The 23,715-nt window shown below is 42.7% G+C and overlaps 1 protein-coding gene across 3 annotated transcripts in view; it reads left to right on the top strand.

Annotated features, from left to right (window-relative positions):
* Positions 1-23,715, top strand: part of PARVB (parvin beta) — a 112,134-nt gene that overhangs the window by 69,129 nt on the left and 19,290 nt on the right. For 2 of the 3 annotated variants that reach the window (XM_019544325.1, XM_019544324.1), the window contains exons 7-12: positions 4,426-4,484; positions 6,672-6,691; positions 8,874-8,935; positions 11,014-11,082; positions 15,424-15,525; positions 21,095-21,181. In XM_019544325.1, coding sequence (XP_019399870.1) covers positions 4,426-4,484; positions 6,672-6,691; positions 8,874-8,935; positions 11,014-11,082; positions 15,424-15,525; positions 21,095-21,181 — 399 coding nt within the window. The remainder of the gene's footprint in view (positions 1-4,425; positions 4,485-6,671; positions 6,692-8,873; positions 8,936-11,013; positions 11,083-15,423; positions 15,526-21,094; positions 21,182-23,715) is intronic. The other variant, XM_019544326.1, reaches the window with a different exon arrangement.

Raw genomic sequence — 23,715 nt, 5'->3', positions numbered from 1 at the left:
TTTTTTTTTTTTTTTTTAACCTGGCAGCTGGAACAGGTGATCAGCACTTCCGGTGACTGTAGTAGTAAAAAAAAAAAAAAAAAAGTCTGCAATGAAATTTATGGGCTTTGGGTCTTCTGTATACAATTTTAACCTCCAGTTCACTGAAGAGGAATTGATTCAGTTAACTTGCTCCAAATCTCTACTGTGGATTCATTTAAACTGGTTCAACCCATGAATTAATTGATATGTCTATATTATGGATACTATTATTATTAATTGATATGTCCATATTATTAGACCCTGACTCCACGCGGCACCCAACAGCCAGGGAGACGACAATCCAATTGCCCATTAGCCAGAGCAAGCAGGGAGCAAACACCAGCACACATTGCTTGCAACAGCTTTATTCATAATGGAGACAGCTTCGGACTAACTTGCAAAAAACCAGAAAACCAGGGAGCTGCACTGAACAATGGTTTTTTCCCCACATTTGTACACTTTGGTTTATACTCATTAACATTCATTCCACCATGTCCCTCCTTCTGTTCCACCCATTTTTGCTCCCATCTCAAGCTCCACTTCTGTTTTACTGTTTGCTTCATTAGCATGGAATTGCCTATGCATTTTATTCATTTACATGTCTTTGCTATAAACACATATCTAAGACCTTGGCTCCTGCTATTCGGTGAATGGGCAGACTTTGACCAAAACCTGGAGGCTTCTTCACCCATCACCATTCACCTTTTTGCATTTTTTCAACTTGGATTTTGTTACCAATTAAGTGTTGTTTTTCACATTCCAATCTGTTTTTTAGTCTCAGGTTGTACCATCTTCCACCTTTTTTGGGCTGCTGTATCTTATCTCATTCCTCACTGTAGCTGGTTCATAGCACACAGACTTATTTGCTGCTTTTTTCAGAAAAATGGCTAACACAATTAAGATGGTTACTTAGCATAAGCAATGGCTGGCTTAGCTATCATTCTGCCTTGTGGTCAGCAGTTTTGCTAGGCCACAGGTAAAGCCTTCATTCAGCTGCAAATCCAGTGCTCCCAAGATCCAAATATTGTCACCCTAACACATATTGTGGGTTTTTATCATAGTTGAATTGTTTTAAGTTAAATTGGAGATATAATCTTTTAAAGTTGCACAAACCAACTAGCTAACCCTGAGGTTAATGACACTAAAAATGTTTTGCACTAGCAATATCATCATTTTAAAGCTAAAATTTGTGGAGGGAGGGGAGGGGGAGGCAGGAGGTAGGTTATAATTTGGGGTCTTCATGTTCCTGTCTGAAAGTCATCCACCTGTTATGGATTCTGTAAGGATGAAGCACTGCCAAGTGAATAAAGTATGGGAGCAATAGTCAGAAAATCTGGTTCAGTTGCTTTTTTGATGTGTGACTTCGATTTCTTGTCAGTGATGCCAAATGTCCATAATTCTGACTGAGGACAAGTAATCACTCAACTTCCCCAACTGTTAAATGGGAGTAAGATAAGCCATTGTGGTCTCCAATGAGAGAGATGTTAGTGCTTTTTATGCTTAGCAAATAACACCTTGAGTAGTCATTTAGTGTTCCAGTTGCTCATTTCATTTTCTACTTTCTATGATTCTACTGAGTAAAATTTAAACGTAATGATAACAACTTGCTGTAGGTTAGAGCAAGAAATGTATCGAGCTCTTGAGAGAAGTAATACAAACTGTCCTGTGCCTTTGAAATCTGGATTGTGTTTGATAGCTGAGACCTGTGTAATTTCATCTGGGTTCATCATCCCTCTTTTGTGTGTGCACTGCAGAGTCTTGCAAGCTTAGGTTTTAGAGGGGTCTTTCTCTGCTTTACTTGTCTTAGCATAGAGAGCTTTCATCTCTGCTGTACACATATATTCTGTGAAATATAATATATTCCACAGAAAATGGAAGAGAATAGCCCTGAGGAAACCTGGTTTTTGCTTAATCGCTATTTTATGATTGGTACCACCAGATGATGCTGAGCCTAAGTTCCGGGGCTGGGAGATTTAACACTAAGGATTAAGCACTGCTTCATATTGACTGTCAGGATGATTGTTTCTTGGTCTTCACTATTACTTTGCTTTGATTGTGAAATAAGCCAGCAATCTGACCTCCAAAGCCATGTTCATAGTCCCCCAGAGCAACAAGTGTTCATATTAGTCTGTTGGTTGTTATGAACCTTTAAGTAGCTGCCTCAGGTGCTGGTTTAGCAAGGCTATAGGGGCACTTTCAGAGTTTCTTTAATGTTTGCGTCACTAAACGCTCTCTACAAAAGGCAAGGGAACTCTGAGGTACCTGCCTGTGATAGGGAACAGAGCATCCTGAGCTTTCCCTCCCTGCTAACTTCCAGCTCCTGGATTTTCATTGTCACTTAGAACATGAATTCCCATCCATCAGGTTTTTATCATGAAGAAGTTTAAAGCAGGAAAATAGAAAGGGACTTATTAGGAAGTCAACATAAAGGTAGTTCTTAAGTCCTGCTCTTGTTGGTTATTTTTTGTGTGGCTCAAGCATTGTCATCTTCCAGGCTTACCTGAACAGGGCCCTTTTTGCCCCTCTCTATTTTAGCAGTTCTCCAGTAGGTGGACTTACAGGTCAGAGATAGGGCTGTGTGAAACAGCACCATTTCTTTTCGACTTCTGTTTCACTGTTTTGGCAGGACAGTGTTTTGTTTCATCAAAACTGTTTTGACGTTTTGCCCATAGGCTATAATGGGGAAGGACGAAGCTGCCTATAACTTTGTTATTTCTTGCCTGATTCAGATTAAACTTGCAGGGGTGGTAGTCCCTTCTGAGGTCATGTTTCTATGAGATGGGTGCCTGGGTTTCTGGGAAACTGCACCTCAAACTCTTCAGAGAAAAACTTGTGTCACTTGTAAGTGTGAAGGCACAGAGAAAGCTCAGTTCAAGCTGTGCTTTTTATGATGTTTTTCCATCCATCCCCCAGAGCACTGGGATTGGAAGGGACCTCAGGGAAGGATCACAGTCACTGGCTAGCTACATAGTCAATATCAGAGCAGTCCTTCACCCCTCTTCTCCTCCCTCTCCTTAGTTTCTCTTTAGTTACTGGCAAGCCCAGCTTCGAAACTCGAAATGTTTCAAAACTTTGAAATGTTTTAACTGCCCTTGTTTTGTTTCAAGGCTGTTTTGAAGCCTTTCATTTAGTTTTCTTTAGATTTCGCTATTTCGAGCTTGAAACGAGTCAAAACAGCTTCGAAATGAAGCAGCTGGCAAAATTTTGCACAGCTCTAGTCAGAAGCTGGTATTGAAGTCCTTTTGGAGATCATTTTAACAACTATTTGTTGCCCAGTATTTGGAGTTCAGTTAGCAAAACTCATTCAGAGGCCAAGGAATATTTAGGAAGGGTTTTAGCCTTGTGATGCTTTGTCTTGAAAACTAAAGCTAGTAGCAGCCTTAATTAACTTAGTCATGAGTCATTTGACAAACCTTCCTGTGTTGTCCGCTTTTGGGAACTGAATTCTTCTAGGCAGCTCAAAGCTTTGAGTGAAGAAAAAAGAAACATTCCATTTTGAATGAAATAGGGAGTCCTTTAGTTTTGCAGGGTACCCACATACTCAGTGGAAGGACATGCTAGGAAGTGTTTTAGTATGTGAAAGCACTAGTTCAGTACTTGGTCAGGAAAATACCAGACCAGTAGATTCAATAGTAGCAACAAACTATGTTCACAGCTAATTTGGATTTTTCCAGGACCTGCTGTGATAGTGTGATAGAGTCTGCATCATAAGGCCGTATTTCAGTTAAGTCTGTCTTAAAACCACTTTGTACCTACATCTCACCCCACGCTGACTCTCTGTAAATTGAGGAAATCCTTCTGAGGAATCCAGTAAAGGAGAATAGCTTCCATTATAAAACAGTCAGCCCTTTTTCCCTTATGGTTTCTTGGTAGATTTTGTTGTCATGACATTAAGATACTGACTCATAGGCTCAGTTAGAGTCTTATACTGTGCAAACTTCCCACGCATACTGATAGCTGAACTCTGACCTGAGTTAATCATCAAGACTCAGACCTCCCTGGAGACTGAAGCTGCCAATTGTGTGAAATTGTTGGTTGATTTTTGTGTTGTGAACAAATACCCATAGGGGACTTAGGATGGAACTGGCAAACTCACTCTCTCCCTTGTGTTTCAGGCAAAAATGAGGTTCTGGTCTCCTGAGGGCAACTGCTAGTGTGTTGAATGTAATTATATATATGCCTCCTAAATATTTATTTGGCTGTCAGTCTGATAGGTAGCACTCTTCTTAGGGTTAACTTCTCTGTCAGATAACTTGCTCCCTACTCCTACAAAAACCTTATTTTACAAGCTACATAAAATGCACGTGTCCTTTGGGACTCGGAAAAGAGATGGCTGCTGCAGATCACTTAATGAGCTTGCCTTTCATTACAGTTCTAGTTTCTGATTTATATCTTGGTTTCCAGAAACGGGAAGGCCTTCTCCAGACAGCTCATGTTACAGAGGAGCTGACAACCACAACAGAGTAAGCATGTGTGTGTATGTTGGGGGGGGGGCATGTATTTGTGAGTGACAGAGAGGAGGAGAAAGGTTTGATTTTTCTACGTTGAAGATGGCTACAGATTTCCTTGATTGGATTAAACAACTGTGAAAACCTTGATATGTAGTCTCTTTCATATGGAAACTGGTTTATCATTGGAAATCAGTTATGAAGGAGAAATGTTGCACTTCCAAGCTAAGGGGCCAGTGTAGGTGTTTGAGAGAGGGTCAACAGGTTGATACTTTGGGAATCAAAGAGAATAATGCTATCATGAAACTTGTGGAATGGGTTTCTCCAACCTTATATTTCACACTGAGAGCCCAAAAGAATATTTTTTTTACTCCTCGCAGTGGCTTACATTGCTTTGTTTTACTGGCTTTTCACAAGAAAAAGGGCTCAAAATGTATGCTGGCTACAGATGAAGGAAATTTTGTTAACAAGGGGCTAACACAAGCTTCTTCCATCTCATCTAGGCTCCCTGTAGAGTTGGTTCAGCCTTTTATCCCTTTAAAGCTAAATGGAGTGCCATGTGGTTTACTCTGTGCGGGCGGGGCCTGTCCTTCAGTTGAAACCTTCAAAAATCAGATTATAGCTGCCATGGTGACATTAAAGAACTTACTGAGCTTCACATAGGAGCACAGTTGCCCTGATATCCTTCCCCAAAATTAATCTCACCCTTTAAACCTTGTCCTCTTCCTTAGAGGTGGTTGGGTTTCTGAGGCATTGTACATTGTTGAATGCTTTCGAGATTTTTTTTTTTTTTAGAGCCAAAGGTGTGAATGTGTCTGTGTGTATGTAGTTTTTTTGTATATTTCAATAAGTTTTTTTCGGGGGGGCAATGTTAAACACTATCTATTTAAAACATAAGTGGCTGGATGTGAGATATAAGTACAAAAATTCCTCACAGACAACAAAATTAAGCCCTAGTCAGAATTTTCTCCAAACTCCTTTATGCAGCCGGTATAAATCTGCATATCTCCTGTGACTTCCTCAGCTGTTAGTTCAGACCTAGTTAAGGATTACCTGGAGGGCTTAGATGTATCCAAGTCGGTGGGCCCAGATGACCTTCATCCGCGGGTGCTGAGGGAATTGGCTGGTGTCATTTTGGAGCCATTGGCACGGCTGTTTGAGGACTCCTGGTGCTCAGGGCAAGTCCCTAAGAGCTGGAAAAGGGCCAGTGTGGTCCCTATTTTCAGGAAGGGGAGGAAGGAAGAGCCTGGCAACTACAGGCCAGTCAGCCTCACTTCTATCCTGGGGAAGGTCTTTGAAAAAATTATCAAAGGCCACATTTGTGAGAGCCCTGCAGGGGAAGTGATGTTGAGGGGTAACCAACATGGGTTCGTGCCAGGCCGATCCTGCCTGACTAACCTGGTCTCTTTCTATGACCAGGTAACAAAGAGCTTAGATGTGAAGGAGGAAGTCGATGTCATCTTCTTGGACTTCCAGAAGGCCTTCGACACAGTGTCCCACCCAATTCTGGTGGGCAAGCTGAGGGAGACACCAGGAACAATGGCCACAAGCTGAGGGAGGATAGGTTTAGGTTAGATATTAGGAAGAACTACTTCACTGTAAGGGTGGCCAGAGCCTGGAATAGGCTTCCCAGAGAGGTGGTGCTCTCACCTTCCCTGGATGTCTTCAAGAGGAGACTGGAGAGGCACTTGGCTGGGTTCTTATGACCCCTGCCACCCCCAGTGCTGCCCATGGCAGGGGGTCGGATTCGATGATCTGTCTAGGTCCCTTCTGACTCATTGATTCTATGATTCTATAAAGCCATATCAGATAATTGACAGTGGCAGTGCTTATTTTGAACTGGGTGCTATAAGCTATGCTATACATTTATGCAGGAATTTCATATATAATAATAGAAAAGGGTAGTAGTGCCTACTATGGCAACAATACCAAGTACAAATACAATGTCAGCATAGGTTTTTACTTTCCACATGTCCAGTTCTTTGAGCTACACTGCCTTCTGGTATAACTCATTAACACTGGTTGTCATACTCTGGGAATAAGTTTGGCCCATTGGCTTTTATTTTAGCCTGATCGTATGAGATGCTGAGCCTCATAACTCAGTGGGGTTCCTTAGCACCTAATGGGATCAGGTCTATGGGCCTGATTTGGAAGGGAATATTTATGAACTAGCTAAATATTTTCTCGTGTTCTAACTTGCAGGATGATGATGGGAAGATTTGGTAAGTAATATTTTAACACTAGAGAACTGCCTTATCAAATACAAAGAGGAAGCCCTAGTCTGTAATTTTTGCACATTTGTCATGCCTAACAAATCTTCTGCTCTGCCCACTGAACACTGTGGCACCCTCCATTATTTTCTCTGCATTAGATACTTGTACATAATGGCAAAAATTACAAAAAGAGCAAGAATTTTTCACTGAAGGACTCCTGAGGCTTTTAGCAAATGCATCAGGTTTAGAATTAACACCCCAGCTACATAACGTCACCATCTTTAATTAATTTAGAACAATGTAAATTGCCCTAAATAATATGTGTTTAGGACTTTGAAAATGTAAAGTGTTAAGTCCTTATCAGCAGTATTAAGTAATAGGGTGGAGGGTGGGGAGAAATCAGATCTTCCTTTAGGCCCTGATTCAGTAAACTTCTTACTCCTGGACCTAATACTGCATTGAAGTCAATGCGGAATTACAAGTGAGCTTAATGGTAAACATTTGAGGTGTGCAATGGGCCTGAGCATATGTGTGAGAAGCACAAACATCTGCTGATATTTAGTGGCCATTTGTTAGACCTAAAACTTGGTGGAAGTACACCTTTGCTTTTCTTTCTGTTCAAATATTCTTTTTCACAGACAAGTTTTTGGTATTAAGCATAAATTGCATCAGTGAAAACTCTTGCTGACCTATGTGACCACTTTCAGTTACTCTCAAGATTCCCAGTGTGCCTGACTAACCCAGTGATTCTCAACCAGGGTGCCATGAGATCCTTTCAGGGGTGTTGCAGGGTGTCACACGTTGTTAGCACTATTAGGTGTGCAAACATGATTCACAATATTAAACCAGAGATTTCATTGGTTCAGTGTTAAAATCATTCCTACCCATTGTGGGCTTTCTGAGTTTTCTGCAACAGAAGAATTGCTCTAGTATTTTTCTGTAGTAAAAAATTGAGTGAAAATTAAAAGTTGATATTTTCTATGGGGTGCCTTGAGTCAAAAAGTTTGAGATCCACGCTGTAGCCTTTAGATGGGTACTGACCGTGAGTGACCAATTTCTTTGAAGTCTGTTTTGCAGTTTTTTTATGGATATGGGTGGATATTCATTCACAGCAGTACAAATGCTTCAACATATTGTAGCACTACAAAAATAGAGTACTGTGGGGCATAGAGATGTTCAATGTCTCTGGTTGATGAGCTGCAAAAGTAGCAATAGCTACTCTGCAAAAGGGCAGTAGCAGGCTGCTCTTTTTCTCCTCTCATCCCCCTGGGGGAGCCTGTCACTGAGCCTCATCACTGATAGCTTGCTGTCTCCAACAGGCTGTCCATGACCAGCAGCTCTTCCTGGCATTCCTGTTCTGGTAATGCCAGCTCTTCTTGTGCCATCACCACCACAGGAACAGGGGTTCTTCCTGGTGTCTCTGCTGGGGCCCGTGGCAGGTGGAAGAGCTGCCCTGGCCCCTGTGGGAAGAGTGGCTCTTTCCAGTGTTCCTGCACTGGCAGTAGCAACTCTGCTTACTGCTGCTACCACAGGAACATAAAATCTTCCAGCTGTTCCTGTAGAGGCTGTGGCAGATGAAAGCAAATGACCACCTCTTCCCTCTGACACCACCATCAGAACACTAACAATAGCTAATACTTTCACAGCAGTGGCACCTGTTCCCTCTGGCTCTGCCACCAGACCACTGGCAGCAGCTGACGCACTCTTAGGAGTGATGGTAGTAGTAGCTGTTCTCACCAGGATTGCCACCTCTGGAGCAAAAGCAACAGGTGATCTGGGCTTTTTGATAGCTTGTCTTGATGGGCTGTCAGGTAGCCATTCACTATCCCTCCCATTTGGAGGAGGGGAGAGGTAGAGTGGAGAACTGTTGGATGCTGGGGAGGTTTGTAACAATACATGTAAATAGACATTCATTACATGTGGCACTACAAAACTCCAGTACAAAAAAGTTTCTTTCCAAAAGAGGAATGTTTTAGTGGTAGATCTGTCACTTCTGTTGTGCTACAGACAGTGTGCATATCTGTATGCTAGCTTTCATAGCACTATGAAGGTATCAGTACTGCTACAAATGTAAAGCTTGTTCAGGGCCTAAGGCTGGTGTTAATGAGAATCACCATCATAGCATTCTTTGCTCTCTGACTCTCAGCAGAAGTGATTTTGCTAACGCTGCTTTCATTTCTTTTAAAACTAGAGCGAGATGCCTTTGACACTTTGTTTGATCATGCTCCGGACAAACTCAATGTAGTGAAAAAGGTAAAAGATTTTCTACTTCAGTTTTCTATTGTGACATTTCTATGGTGACATTATTTACTCTGGTTTGTAAGCAGAACTTTTCCAGCAAAAGTCTTCAAAACTAGAAAATAATTGTAGACTGCATCAGAGAAACATGCCCTCCAAACCTTTCCCTTCAAAATCATACCCTAAGGCTAGGGACAGAAATTATACATAATCTGGTATAAGTGATCAGAAACTGGTTCAAATCTCGAACACAACAGAACTTCAATGCATATAAACTGCTTTCAAAATGACTGAAACTGGTATAAAATAAACCTGGATGGATGTAGTATCAGACTTAACTGTTATAGGTTTATTGAGCTGTCCCAGATCCTTTTTGGATTCAAGTTAACTCTCAGTTCCCCAGCATCCCAGGATGCTTTGCATCTCCCCCTGGGTGAGCAGGCTAGCTTTGGCCCAAGGTGTCTGCTCCAGGTGACCCTGCAAGCATGCTCTAGAACCCCCTAGCTTCTGGCCTGAGCCACTGCAGGCATGTGGCTGCACTTTTGGAATCAAAAGTGAATGTCTGTTTGCTTGCTTATCAGTTCAATCTATGCAGCTTAAACTAACCTGTGAAGATTGAATTGATTCAGCCTTGGGCTTTTTTAATGCCTATACTTAGCCTAAGTGCCTCTTTTGAACCTTTGACTTAATCAGTTGTTCACTGAAATCAAATTGACTCCCTCTAGCTTCACATGAGCTTGGATCATACCCTTGTTTCAACGTTCACTTTTCCATGTGGTGCTACTAGGTAAGCATAAATGGTGGTAGTCCCCTGGATAAGTATCAAGTGTCTGATCTTAGCTTCAAAGCAGTGAGGCTCTTTCATTGTTGGAGAAATGTTCTCCATGTTTGCTGTGGCTGTCAGAAGTAGATATGCATGCTGATATTCACTAACTGTGTCAGCAAGCAGTGTGTACATGCATGCGCAGTTAAACAGAATTAAAAAAAAGTTTCTGATATCTTTGCCTTAGTTTGCTTTCATCAGACTATCAACAGTGCTGTTCTGATTAAAGTCAATTGCCGTAATCTCTTGAGTCCAGTCTCTGTCTGGGGTCTTCAGATCACAATATAGCACTGTCCATTGACCTTTTTGTCCAGCCCTTCACATGTTCTTTTGTGACAGGCTCAGGAAAGAGGTAAGGAAACCACTAATCTAGGCCAGCCTTTGTTAGTATTCCCTTCCAGAAGAGAACTGGCAAAGAAAATACTTTTAATTATTTCTATACCACTGTTAACCTATTTTAGCAAAATAGATAGAGATCACAACTGAAATTTGCTGCTTTACTTATGTTTACTTATAAAACAGAGTATGTGTGTTCCAGCACAGAATAATATTTTTAAAGCAAGCAACAAAAGAGATGGCCTTTTTTACTAGTTTAAAACTACTTTGAAAGCATTTTTTTAAACTGCTTGTTCCATGTAGAAATATTTTAAGGAAATCATTAGATGGTTAATACATATTTACAGTATTAATATTCATCTGCCAGTGGACAGAAGTTCAAGATCTTACTGGTCAGTGCCTCTCACAATAGAAATCCAAGTCTGAGTATTGTAATGTGCTTATTTACTTGGATATACCCTTTGTGGAATTGAGATGGATGCAAACAGCCCACAGAGAATCTCTTCTTATGCATAGGAATTAAAAAAAAACAAACAGTGTTCTTTTCCATGTAGCATTTCAGGAGCTGACTCTAATTAAAGAGATTAACACAGAAGGCAAATTTTGCTACTACTTTTCACAGCTTCCCCAGAGAATTGTGCAAAAAAAAAATTCATGATAACAGCACTTCTTCCAAAACGAAAAGGAGTAACTTATACAATGTAGATTAGTGCCATAATAGCATCTTGGAATGGTGGTGGTAAATTACACTGTTACATACCTTTTAATTTATACATATTTTATTGTTGCACATGAGTAAATTATATATTGTAAGAGTTAGACTGAAAAAGGTTAAAATGCTGTATTTTTGATAGCTTGGCAAGCTTGTCACTACCACAAAATCATCAGCTCTAATTTCTAACCTGATTGATCTTTGTGTTCTCTTCCTTCACAGTCTCTGATCACCTTTGTGAACAAACACCTAAATAAGCTGAATTTGGAAGTGACAGAATTAGAAACACAGGTAGGAGGAGCTTTGTACCAGGAAATACATTGCATGATAAAAATTACAAACTTGAGCCCTGATTCAGCAAACTCTTATGCGTGTGCTTAACTATGCATATGAGTGTACTTTCAAATGAACTACCTGCATGCACAAAGTCCTGCATGTGTGAAATGGGTTGTTTGGAGCATCAGGGCCTTATCTTATAGATAATTTTAATTTGCAGCAGTATTTGCTCCCTTTACCCATAGTTACACGCAAGACTTATAACAAATACTTCTGGTACTTTATAACCCAATTTGAGAAGAGGTGGTCTTCAATATTAAATGCATTTGTGCTAGTAATGTGGTTAGACTTCTGACCAGTTTTTTTCTGAAAGATCATGAAAAACATCTCTAGAACATCATTTCATGTACATGAAATTATGGCTGGTGTCTGTGTTGTCTCTTGTGAGTGTGTGTGAATTAAGGGTGTTGCTCTGGACCAGAATAAGATTCCAGTTGAGTCAGTAACTGTGACATATGGCCATCTCTAGGTTGGTGTGCACTGTAGACTGTAGTGCAGTGTATAGTACTTAGGCTAACTCAGGTACTGGAAGAAATCTAGCTACAGCAGAACAGCACTCTGTAGGCTAATGTTGGTTGCAGTTTTGTCTGCATATGTGCCTTTCAGTAGGATAAATTAGCCAATGGCTAGATTTCTGTCAGTACATGAGCTAGCCCAGGTACTCATAGTGTCTCTTTTTGCATTGTAGAGCCCTATGTGTTTAACCCACATAAGACACGGGGTTCCTTGGAAACACTGTTACCTAGCCCAGGCAAGCATGAGTTTTATGAGCATGGGAATATGCTTTGTTCACTCACCTTGCATAATTCTAACTGCAGCTTTCTAGTGATAGAAAAAGATTCTGTACAAAACTGTGTTTGCTGACTTTTTGAAAGCCTTGAAGCAAGGCAAGGGAGTAAACTTACTTTCTTTCATAAATGTTTGACAGAAGGGTGGTGCTGCATGGTTTGGTTCCTAGGATGTGAGCATGCAAATTGCAGCTGCTGACCACTGCCAATTTTCCTCCCTGCCATTAACTGCTGCCAGTTCCCCTTGCCAGTGGGCAATGGAGGCTGAAATAGGGGGAAAGAGAGGGTGCAAAAGTTGCAGAACCTGCTACAGTGGGGTGTAAACCCATAAAGCTTGGAAAACACTGGCCTAGGGAACTGATTATGGGGCATGGAATGTTTCATCTGGGCTTATGTTAATATTGATCATTTGCTGATTAATTAATATTCTGTGGCCTTCGTGAAGTGAATTAGTTGGGTATCTGCATGCACCAGTGATTAATGAGGTGATGAATACTCAAACAACCCTTTTCCCACAAAGAGACAGGGAAGTTTTCCTGATTGCTTTGTATGCAAGATCATATTTATAAATATAGCTCTTTGATCTCCAGGGGATATTATATCCAGTTCTGAAAGGTACAGAGAAATAGAAACTATACAAGAAAGTAGGCCAGAAAAGGTTAGAATATGTGGAAGTATTGATCATCTGGAACACCCTGCTATTTTAGGAATTAATCTCGAGTCTTGGAACTCTTACCATTGTATTTAGTTAAGTCAGTTGCTTCAAAGGCATCTGCTGTACAAGGTGGTCAGGGTTCAGTAGGATTTTTATGCTTTGGAAGGTAGGTATGACACTATTATGTATGAAAAGTTTACTAAATCACACAGAATTTTGATCCCTTTGAACTACTGTTCACTGTGATCTATGGGATGCCTTTCTAAAAAGGCCTATATGAGTGAAATGTGTTTAGATTCTGTGGTAACCTGGTATATATCTATACTACTGTATATCTACACTATATTTATGTCAGAGGATGGACTAGATTACCTTTGAGGTCATTTTCAATTCTGTGATTCTACTGCCCCTTACTTGGGGGAACTAGTCTTGTTCAAAATATAAAGGAACAAATGGTAATGAGAAGTTTGTTGATTTTCATCCCCTGCCCCTCACTCTGGGAAGTTTGACACCTTGCTGGCATATGTGCCATAAACCTGGGACAACTATTAGGAGGTTCTCTTTCTGCTCTAGTAGTAGAGTCCCATCCCATAGCATACCACGTTTTTTGGTGCTGGTGATAGTCAGGGGTTCTGTAGTGAATTACTACATTGCTTTGCCAGGCCATATTATTTCTGATCAAAAGTTTGGGATAGGTCCCAGAGGTTGTTTATTTTGAGAATGGGAATGTCCAGTACAGTGTATTTTGAAATATACAGTAGACTAAACAAAGACAAGCAGGAATAGTTTTGCTGTTCTGTGACATTTTTCAAGACACTGGAAATTGTTCTTTTTCACTGGAACAAACTCAAGGCCTTTTAGAGATTTTTCTATGAGAAAGAGAGCAGGAGAGACCTCCACCACCAAATAGCCAGTAACCCACTCAAATTATTGCCTTGAGCCTCAGCCTTGCACATCCTAAGTGAATAGTATTTGCTGGAATTTCCATTTATGATCAGAGATGGTGACAAATTACTTTTTTGTCCTCTGGATTGTGAGGGTCCCCCCAACCACGCTTGTTTCATATTGGGATGAATCCACTGAGAAAACTTAGAGACAGGCCTTGCCTTGCCCCACTGTGGGATAGCCCCAGGTTGCCCAGCGAGTAGCATGCTCACACACTGTATGGGAGAACAATTTCCAGTTCAAGGCTCTGCCTGCTCCAGAATAGGGACTCAAGACTCAGACAGATGTATGTCTTCAGCAGCAGGGTGTTGGCTATTCAGTCTGTCTTAGCTTCTCTTGTTGAAGCTGTGCCACTTCGCAGAAATAATGCAAGGCTGGCGCTCCCATGTACCTGAGTGGTGCAACCACTGGGGTGCAGTTTTAGACTCACTGGCTCAGTGGACACTTTTTAAAATACTTTAATATTCATTGAATCAGATTCTGATTCAGACCAGGAACATAAACCTTGATTTCTTACATCCCTGATCAACTGGGTATTGGCTTCTCAGGTGAATCAGAATGAATTTTTCCTGTTAGACCCAGTCTACCTTATATAAATGAAGTATAGTATTAGTTGGAGCAGGTACTTGAATGTCATTCTCTATATGTCATTCTCTGTATATCCCTATGCACAAGAACATATAGTAGGATGTAAAACAAGGAAAATGCTAAGAGTACAAAGAGTTTTGGATTTTTGGGGGGTATAATTTCCTTTTTAAATTGCATTTTACAATTGCATTTCCTATTATGAATGTAGCAGATAGTTTAAGTCTTTAGGTGGCTCAAAAGGTCTCTGTGGAGGGACAAAGGGACTTCTCCCAGGTCCAAGATCACCACTTGCATGATTTTTAAATAAAATAACTAACTGGATCCAAAGAACAAGCACTTAGTTGTCCTCAGCGGAAATGACAACAGCCATGAAATATAAGCATGATGGTTGAACGAGAAGAAAAAGGAAAATGGTGAGGGATCTAAAGGTTTCTGAGGCATATGCAATAAATCCCTCCACTCTTCTGAAAGGGGTAAAAAGCAGATGGTCAGATGTCTCTAAACTAATCTGTGTAGTGGTGCTAGTAGCAGTAAACTGCTTGGGGTTAGTTAAGGCCTTGTTACATGATTCTTGTGGGTGGCTCCTGGAGCTCTTAACCCCTGGATTTTCCACACATTAACACTTGAAACTAGCTTGAAGCACTTCTTAGGCAGCTCAAAATTATGCCATTCCAGGGTAAGATTATGTCCGATCGTGTTATCCAGCTCATGTTACGCTATGGTATTGCTACTCTAGGCTACACCTTAGTGTAAACACACCATCTGCCCCCCATCTTCCGCACTGGCCCAGAGAGGGTTCATTGCCTTCCCTAGCACCCTAAATCCCTGCTTACTGCCCCTCCCTTTCGATCCCCCAGCTTACTTGTGGCTGTGTCTGCTGTCTGTCCTGAGTGAGCAGGCAAGGAGGGGTGAAACTGTTGCTGCCATTGCTGCTGTCTGGGCTGGGCTCAGTCCAGAGAAGAGCAGCAGTGGGAGTGGGGCAGGCAGGTTCATTTTTCCTTGGCTGCTCCCCTGGGACAGACAGTGGGGGCAATAAGGGGGAGTGCTGGGGTGGGGGGTGGGGGAACTAGGAGGGACAGGGGTGAGACCAGAATGGGAGGGAGAGTATTCTTAACTTTAAGTTCTCAAGGCCCCAGCTGGGCTGAATGTGTGACTGCTCCAAGCTTGAGCTAGCACTAATACCCATCAACATCTGTGTGGCTCACAGTGTAAGGTGCAGCAACACCCTTATTCTTTGTTTTGGTTTCCCTCCTTGCTTGCAAATCCTTGTTCAAAACCAGATGCCTCCATTTGAAAATATCAACAGAATTTCTATTTTAGTTTGCAGATGGTGTTTATTTGGTATTGCTTATGGGCCTCCTGGAAGACTATTTTGTTCCACTCCACAACTTCTATTTAACGCCTGAAAGTTTTGATCAGAAGGTGAGTAGAAATTCTAATTTGTGCTCTTTCCACATCCTGTGTTTCATCCATTGGCTCTTATCTTTTCATGCCCAATTAAGCCAGACCTCAGCAGTATCCTTCTTTCAAAAGCTATAATGAGTGCATCTTTGGTATAACATTTGATGGTTACTAAAAGCTGCACTTTCAAGGTTGTCTGCAAAAATGGGGTGTAAAGCCTGGTAACTGAATGACCCCAGTAGTGTAGCTAAGATTGAGATTCAGCAGACTATCACCTAAATACTTATTTTAGAAGATAAAAATAGAAACGGTGATGCTCAGTACAACTGCAGTAACATGATGTCTAACAATGGAATATCCCAAAGAGTATTGAATAATAAACCTTTGTATTTTTATACAAAAAATACCCAGGTCCTTTAATTCCCAGGTCCTTATTTCTGGTTCCTGGTTCCTTTTTCAAAGCTTCTTATTAATGAATTACACATTCTATTGAGAGAATTTCATTGGCTATGAATATTTACCAAATAATATGTAAATTAATATCCTGCATCCACCATGCCTGTCTGTGTACCACCAGGGGACTCTCCTCTGACCAGAGTCTTGTGCAGTTCAAAGCGTGGCCTGATTGACAGCCCCCCATGCACACTGTAATAAGTATATGGACTTGAATAAGGAATTCTTTTCAGCTGGAATTAGAGATAGAAACCTTTCTTAGCTCCCCTTCCCCCCTCCACACCATGACTCTTTGCCACTGGGGCCTCTCCCAGACATCTCTGACTAGAATCTTGCCTGGCCCAAAGTGCTGTTTGTTCATCCCAGGCTGCCAATTCACAGCTCCCCATGCACACTATACTAAGTATATGGGCTTGAATAAGGAACTGGTTTTTGGGCTGGGATGACAGCTAGAAATCCTTCCTGGGCCAGCCCACATGGTCAGGGGTGTCCAGGTGAGTCCCCAGTGCCAGAGGTATGGCATAGGGTGGCCCTAGCTATGGAATGTAAGAGCCATATATATCAGTGCATGGGGAGGGCAGAGTTGCACCCAGCTCTGGGGTGTAATGACTACATATAACAGTGTATGGGAAGAGCTGAGATACACCCCAGAGCTGGGTGCAACGGCTACATATAACATTTCATTACAGCCCTCACCATACACTGTTATACATGGCCATTACACTCCAGAGCTGGGCCATCTTGCACATAGCCTCTGTGGCATTGGAGGACTCTCCTGGACATCTCTGACCAGAGAATTGCCTGGCCCAAAGTCCAGTGTGTTCATGCGAGGCTGCCAACTGACAGCCCCTCTATGCCTGCTGTACTAAGTATATGGGCTTGAATAAGGAACTGGCTTTTGGGTTTAGAATACAGATTGAAATCCTTTTTGGGTCATCTGACACCATGCCTGTGTGCCACTGGGAGACTCTCCTGGACGCTCCTGACCAGAGTCTTGCTTGGCCCAAAACACAGCTTGGCCATGCCAGGCTGTCAACTGACAGCACCACAGCCACGGTGCTAGGTATATGGACCCAAATAAGGAACTGGATTTAGGACTGGCAGTATGGCTAGAAATCATTCTTGGGCCACCCCATGGCATACCTCTGTGGCACTGGAGGACTCTCCTGGACACCTCTGGCCAGAGTCTTGCCCAGCTGAAACCGCAGTTTGTGCTTGCCAGGCTGCCAACTGACAGTCCCCCCATGCCCACTGTAGTAAGTATATGGGCTCAAATAAGCAATTTCTTTTGGGCTAGTATTAGAGATGGAAATCCTTCTTGGACTACCCCATGCCATGCCTCTGGTTTTTCTGGTTTTCCTGAAATTGGGCTGTTTTTTGGGCTGGGATTACAGCTGGAAATTCTCCCTGCTCAAGCCCATATGGTCAGGGGTGTCCAAGAGAGTCCCTCAGTGCCACAGAGGCATGGCATGGGGTAGCCCTAGCTCTCTGTTGTAATAGCCACATATAACAGTGCATGGGAATGGCAGATATGCACCCAGCTGTGAGATGTAACAGCTACATATAAGCATGTATGGGGAGGGCTGAGATACACCCCAGAGCTGGGTGCAACGGCCCCATATAACAGTTTAGCACAGTACAGGCCCTTCACTCCTGATCTGCAGCCCCTTACCCTCCTAGGAGCAGCATGAGGTGGGTCCCAGAGGGACCAAAGGCCAGAATTACAGGTGGCAGCTCAGGTTCTTTATGACCTCCCTGTGGCACGAAGCCAGGCAATTTGGTGTGCTGACAGCACATGGAGGATCCCAGAGTCACTAGAGCCTGGAACTGTAGGTAGCAGCCCAGGTATTGATAGTTCCGTGGTACAGCTTTTGCCTGCCACATAGGAGACCTGGGTTTGATTCCCAGCTAGGGCACCAGAGGATTGAGTTGCCTGTAAAAAGGAATCCCCACTGGGGAGGGGGGTTCCCCTCACCTTGTTTACCCTGCCCCACTGGGGTGCCTGCACCTCAAATTTTGTGGGATCTGTGCCTCATATTTTGGGAAACTCTGCATCTTACATTTTGTGAACCCTGCACTTCAAGTCTATTGATTTGTCTCTGTTATATGTGTATGTTCACCTAAAATCCCTTTGACTCCCCTCTGCTCCCCTGGTCCTCCCCACCACCCCCAGGTGCCTGGACCATGGTTCCATTACCTCCCAGGGCCCCCTTGCCTCCCGCATATATGTTATATTTCACCCTGTTCTTTCCCTATTAAACCCGTATATGGTTAAGTTCCAATTGGTCTTGGCTTTACTTTATTGGGGATAGGAGGAAAGCTGCTCCCCCATAAGTGGCTACCCCTCCAATAGCACACTAACACCTGCTAAATCCCTTCAACTGGAGAGGGGAGTACCTCATCTGAGTACCACCTGGGTTACATTTACCACCTAGATTACATTTACCACCTGGGTTACATTTACCCTCCGAGCCCTGCCAGTCCCCCTCTCTCCTGACCTGCCCCACTGGCTCATGTGGTGCCTCTCACTTGCAACCCACAGTCCCCTTCCCACCCAGCCCTGCCAGTTCCCCTCCTGAACTGCCCCCCACCCTTCAGTCCAGCTGGTGGCCCTCACTCCTGACCCACAGCTCCTGAACCACAGGGGAACAAAAACCGCACCAAGTTTAAAAACCCAGGGAACTGCCTATGTCCTTAGACCAATACTGCTACAACCAAAAACCCAGTCCAACAAAAAGTAATTTTAATTAACCTGAGTCTTGAACTGCCTGACCCATAACAATTTCATCTTTTACACGGGGAACAATTTTTCAGGAATCCAAAAAAGTTGTATTTTTCATTGATCTAAACCTTGAACTAAATCACCAGTAAAAATTTGCAAGATTAACCCTGGAGTCTTGTTGCAGCATTGCAATAAAAAGTCAGTGGATTTCCATGGCTTACCGAGTGAACTCAAGTGGGCCCTGGTGGTGAAAGTGTTGCAAAGCAGGGCAAATTCCATTTTCAGTCTTAAGCCAGATCCATGCTGAAATTTTAAAATGATAAAAAACCTCATGAAAGAAATTCAGGAGGTAAAAATAAAACATGTCAGAGGTATTTTAGATTACCCCCCTTGGATGATAAAATCAGCTGATAATGTAGATACATAGACTCAATTGAGCTAGCTTAATGTTGATTTTTGTCAGGTGGATACAGGAAAAGTATAACATGTTAACAGGAGAGGTGTAGCGTGAACGAGTGCCCATAAAATGTAGGCCCCATCCTGCATCAAGCTCCATGTGGGCAGTGTAGAGGACAAAGCCCTGTTTGAAGTAAGATGGCCCAGAGACCTGCAAGGGACTATGGCTGAGCAGAATCATGACAGTCATGTCCTGAAGAGTGGTGATTGATTGAAGTGGAAAGACAGTGCTCTGGGAGACCCAGGGGAAGGGTCTAACCTGGCATTTTCAGACATTTTTGTTTGGGAAGGTGAAAATTAGGGTAAGTTGTTATATATCAGGGCTGCTCAACTGGTATGCCACAGACTGCATGCACGGGGTTAATTTTGTGGTTCCCAGACCTCCACTCAACCACTACTCCCACCACTGCCCTGTCTTCCACAGCAGCTGGGGTCTCTGGGTCCCACTCCCAGGGGGCAGCACAGTGTAGCTCATGGTGCAGTGAGGGAGTGTTATACAAACTGCCAATTGCTTAAATCACAAGCGAGACTTTATAAAGGGGGAAAAGGCAGAATGCCACGTTTATTGATTACATGAGTTAGACATAGAGGTTCTGGCACACCATCCATACAAACGCACACAAATCATCATGCACATCATCACACACAGGCATACATACACACAAAACAATCATTCCATGCATGCAAACAGACACCAGATATAGTTACCATCAATAGTTGCTCAATGTTAACACGGGGTGGCCAACCCCATGATCACTGAGTAGCTGAGGAGTTGAAACTGATGACAATGGTGAAGAGATAGTAGCTGGAGTGAGGTGAGATGCAGACACATCTGTGCTCTGGAAGGAAGACAGAAGATTTCTCGCCTAAATTGGCATAATTTGTGTTCTCTTTATATATGATTTTTAGTCTCTGTTTTCACTTCTTGTGGTTTTTCCATGCTTAATCTGTGTTCTTAGCAGCTGCTTCACATCCGTCTTCTTATCTTACATTGAGGTCACTTTAGTTGTAAAGATGGGTCTCAGCCTTGAAGTTTTCTTGTTGCTCACATGGCAGCATTTCTTCTGCTGTCTCCTTTGTGCCCTCAAGCTTCAAAGGGATTCTTCAGTTGTTTATTAGTTAGTTACTGGCTGGTAGTTTACACCTCTGGGGCCTTGTTGCTTACTTAAACAATTACATCTTCTTTTCTCATGCAAACTCCCATTCACTCTTCACTCACCCCTTGCCCATATCTCTCTCATGCCCAGGACATACAAAGTTCATTCACTTGTGTCAAGCTGGAAGCATTATAGAATAGAGTCAAGCAGCTACTTTTTAAAAGACAGAAATTAAATCATGCTACATGATTAAATCATACATTCATGCTAGATTTAACTATACTATATAAAAAAAGGTTAACTAAATGCTACAAATGTTATAGGAACCTATGACCAGGTAGCTGATATTATTGTAGGCTAGATACCAGAGAAGGGGGAGCCTGTGTAGCATGTGGTTCCTAGTTGCTTAGAAGTTGAACCACCTTGTTATACATGAAAATCCCAGATGAGCTGAGATGTAAGGATAGGGTGATATTTGCCATCCAGCTCTGAGGAGCCTATTCCAGATATAAGGGGTGGCTTGCACTTCCTGGCTCAGTGCTAGGCCCGCATGCATTCCTGTGTACTTTGGCATCTTCCAGAGTTGGTGATGACATAAGATGCTTGCAGCAAAAGAAGATGCACATGGTACAGGATGACCATTACTATGATGCAGAAAATTGACTAACCCTATTATAGCAAACATCCTCTTTCAGTTAACTTTACTTGTGATCCCTTGGCAGTTTGCTATAAAGAGGTTGTACTATATTTACACTCTGTCTCATCTCTGAGTGTTCTGTGCCTAGCACCTTGGGTTCCATCCTAGTCATGCTGCATTTGGAAGATCAACTGTAAATAATAAAAACTCCCTTTCCCCCCTCAGGGAGCTTTCATATGGGAACATAGTGCATGCTGGCATATTGAATTGGAGCAGGAGCTTGCTGCAGCATGGAATGACACATTAGTAAAGGTACAGGAACTGAGTACTTTTAAAGACGTGATACTGAATACGTTTACTTCCTGCTGACTTAATTGGGTTTTAATGCTGCTCAGCACCCACCAGGAGGAATACAGCTCTTTAAAGGATGGGCTATAGCTTTGTGACTTGTCTTTGATAGATATTGTTCAATTTCACTAGATTTGATGATATTAACTTAACAAGGGGAAGAGTATGTAACAGCAGGCTCTGATTGTGTTTGTCTAAACCACCCTGGCTTGTGTAGTCAGTGTTGATCCTGCCGTGAACAGTTATGTGGGTTTTGCTGACTCACTTGGGTAAGTGACTATGGGTAGTTGCTGTATGTAGATGTGTGGGAGGTTGGAGTGGCTCCCTGAAGAGAGAGGATCAGGATGTGGCCAGAACAATCTAACAGGAACCCCAGTGAGGCACCAAGAATAGGGATAAGATTAGAGAAAATCTGTTACTTTATTAACGCAGCTGAGAAATGCTAGATATTGGACTCTTTATCCTGTTGTTTCATATGTACAGCAGTTGGGAGAAGAGGTGTGTTTTACTGCTTCATAGCAGCCCTTCATAGTATGGTTTATCGTCCCATGTTTTTTCCTTCTTGTGGCTTAAATCTTCCTAAATAAAGCTATAGGATGCCTGCCTATGTTACCATACCTAGCATTTCACAGCTGCAGAAGATGCCTCTAATGATGGAGTCATAGGCTAGGGTTTATTACACATAAACCAGTTTAAGAGATCAGAAACTGATTTAAACCTGTAACAGAACATCAGAACATAAGTTCAGTGTGCATAAACTAGTTTCACAATGGCTGAAACTGGTTTAGAATATACCTGGTTGAATGTAGCATCAGACGTAACTGATTTGGATCAAACTGGTTTATGTAAAGTCTGTCCCAGACCCCTTCCTGGTTCAAGATAAACCAGTGTACCCCAGCATCCCAGATGCTTTGCAGCGCTGGGCTATGCCGTCTACTCCAGAGAACAGGGATAGTTCCACCCCTCTGCTTCCTAGCCTGACCTCTGGCAGAGATTGCATGCATAGCAGGGTCTGCTTGGCTTCCCTCTACCCCATCACCCCTCGCTGCTTGCTGCTGAAGCAGGGATCTCCCCATCCCTCTCTCCCTCCCTCCCGTCTCCCACAGCATGGATCCCAGCCCCATGGACCCTAGGCATGTGGTATGCTAGGTAATGCTGAGAGGTGTGTGTGTGTGTGTGTGTGTGAGTCTCCAGTTTTGCTGGGACAGGACAAAAGCAGACAGGACAATGTCCACTTAGGGCTTTTTGGAGCTAATCAGCAGGTCAGCTGGTAATGTCCATCTGTTCCTTCCTTGGAAGAAACTGTTTAAGAAGACCTTAAACTAATAAGAGAAACTTCTGTTTTGTTGATGGGCTGATTAACACAGTGTTTATCAGCTCCCTGCTGGCTCTCTCACCTTTCAGGTTTGCAGACAGTATGAAGAAGCAGGGAGAGGGAGATTGAAAAGCTCAATATCATCAACAGATGCATGCACTGCACACCCCCCCTCTTTGCCTCAGAGTGCTAGCCTGGTGCTGGGGTCTGGCAATACTCCCACCCCTTGAGCAACAAGCAGGGAAAAGCCTGGGACAGTGCAGGTGGGGTGGGGGTTTACACCCCTCCTTAAACAGAGCCTCCTGCTGGGGCCTGGTCATGCCCCTCTCAGCACGATAGAAGGGAAGGGAGGGCTGCTCTCATGCTCCCTGACTTCTACCCTGAGCTGCTGCTGGCATGTGCCTGCATTTGCTCAGTCCAGAGAGAACGTCTGTGCAGTTGCAAACTAGTTCAACCTAGGCAGGTTAGACTAACCTGCAAAGGTTGAATCAATTCAGGCTCAGGCTTCTTGAATGTCTGTCCCTAGCCATAATGTTGTTTTCAGTAATCAGAAGGAAGCATGAGCATGGGGAAGGATTAGCATCTTTTTTGTTCTTTTGTTTCATTTCCTTTTCTTTCCATTTTGTTTTGGTTTCTTTCCATTTCTTTCTACCTTCTGAAATAGTTTTTTTGTCTAAACAAATGAAGGGCAGCTGGAACAGGAGGAAAGAGATTAAAACTTTGAGGAGTAACCCAAATGAAGGGGGGCTTTTGTCCTCTTGATGCAAAGAAGTTTTGCATGTGCAATTCCCCAACTTGTGGAATGAGCTGTTTTAATTAAATGTCTCCCATCCTGCCACATAATATATCCAGAGTCAGTCACTTATCGTGACAACAGATACAGAGAATTCTTTATCCAAATTACTTTCTTAAACTTCAGTAGGCATGCAGATGAAGATTTTCTCATATTAAATCTTTTCAAGCCTTCCTCACCAGCTTTCTCTTTTAATTGGTTGTCCTTTTACAGTTTTTTTTACCTTTCCTGAGTGTTTCCTGTTTTATACTCTCCCTTCATGTTAATAAATAGTGGTTGTAGCTTTTCTGCTAACATGTCTGTCTCTTTTTATGTGTACGGAACTTAGAGAAGTCTTGGCGCTCTGGTGAAATGCCTGAAGATTGGAAGAAAGCCATTGTGGTGCCTATG

This window comes from Crocodylus porosus, unplaced genomic scaffold, assembly GCF_001723895.1.
Source record: "Crocodylus porosus isolate Cpor-Errol unplaced genomic scaffold, CroPor_comp1, whole genome shotgun sequence".
In the NCBI taxonomy this organism is placed as follows: domain Eukaryota; kingdom Metazoa; phylum Chordata; order Crocodylia; family Crocodylidae; genus Crocodylus; species Crocodylus porosus.
This window is presented reverse-complemented; position numbering and strand designations above follow the sequence as displayed.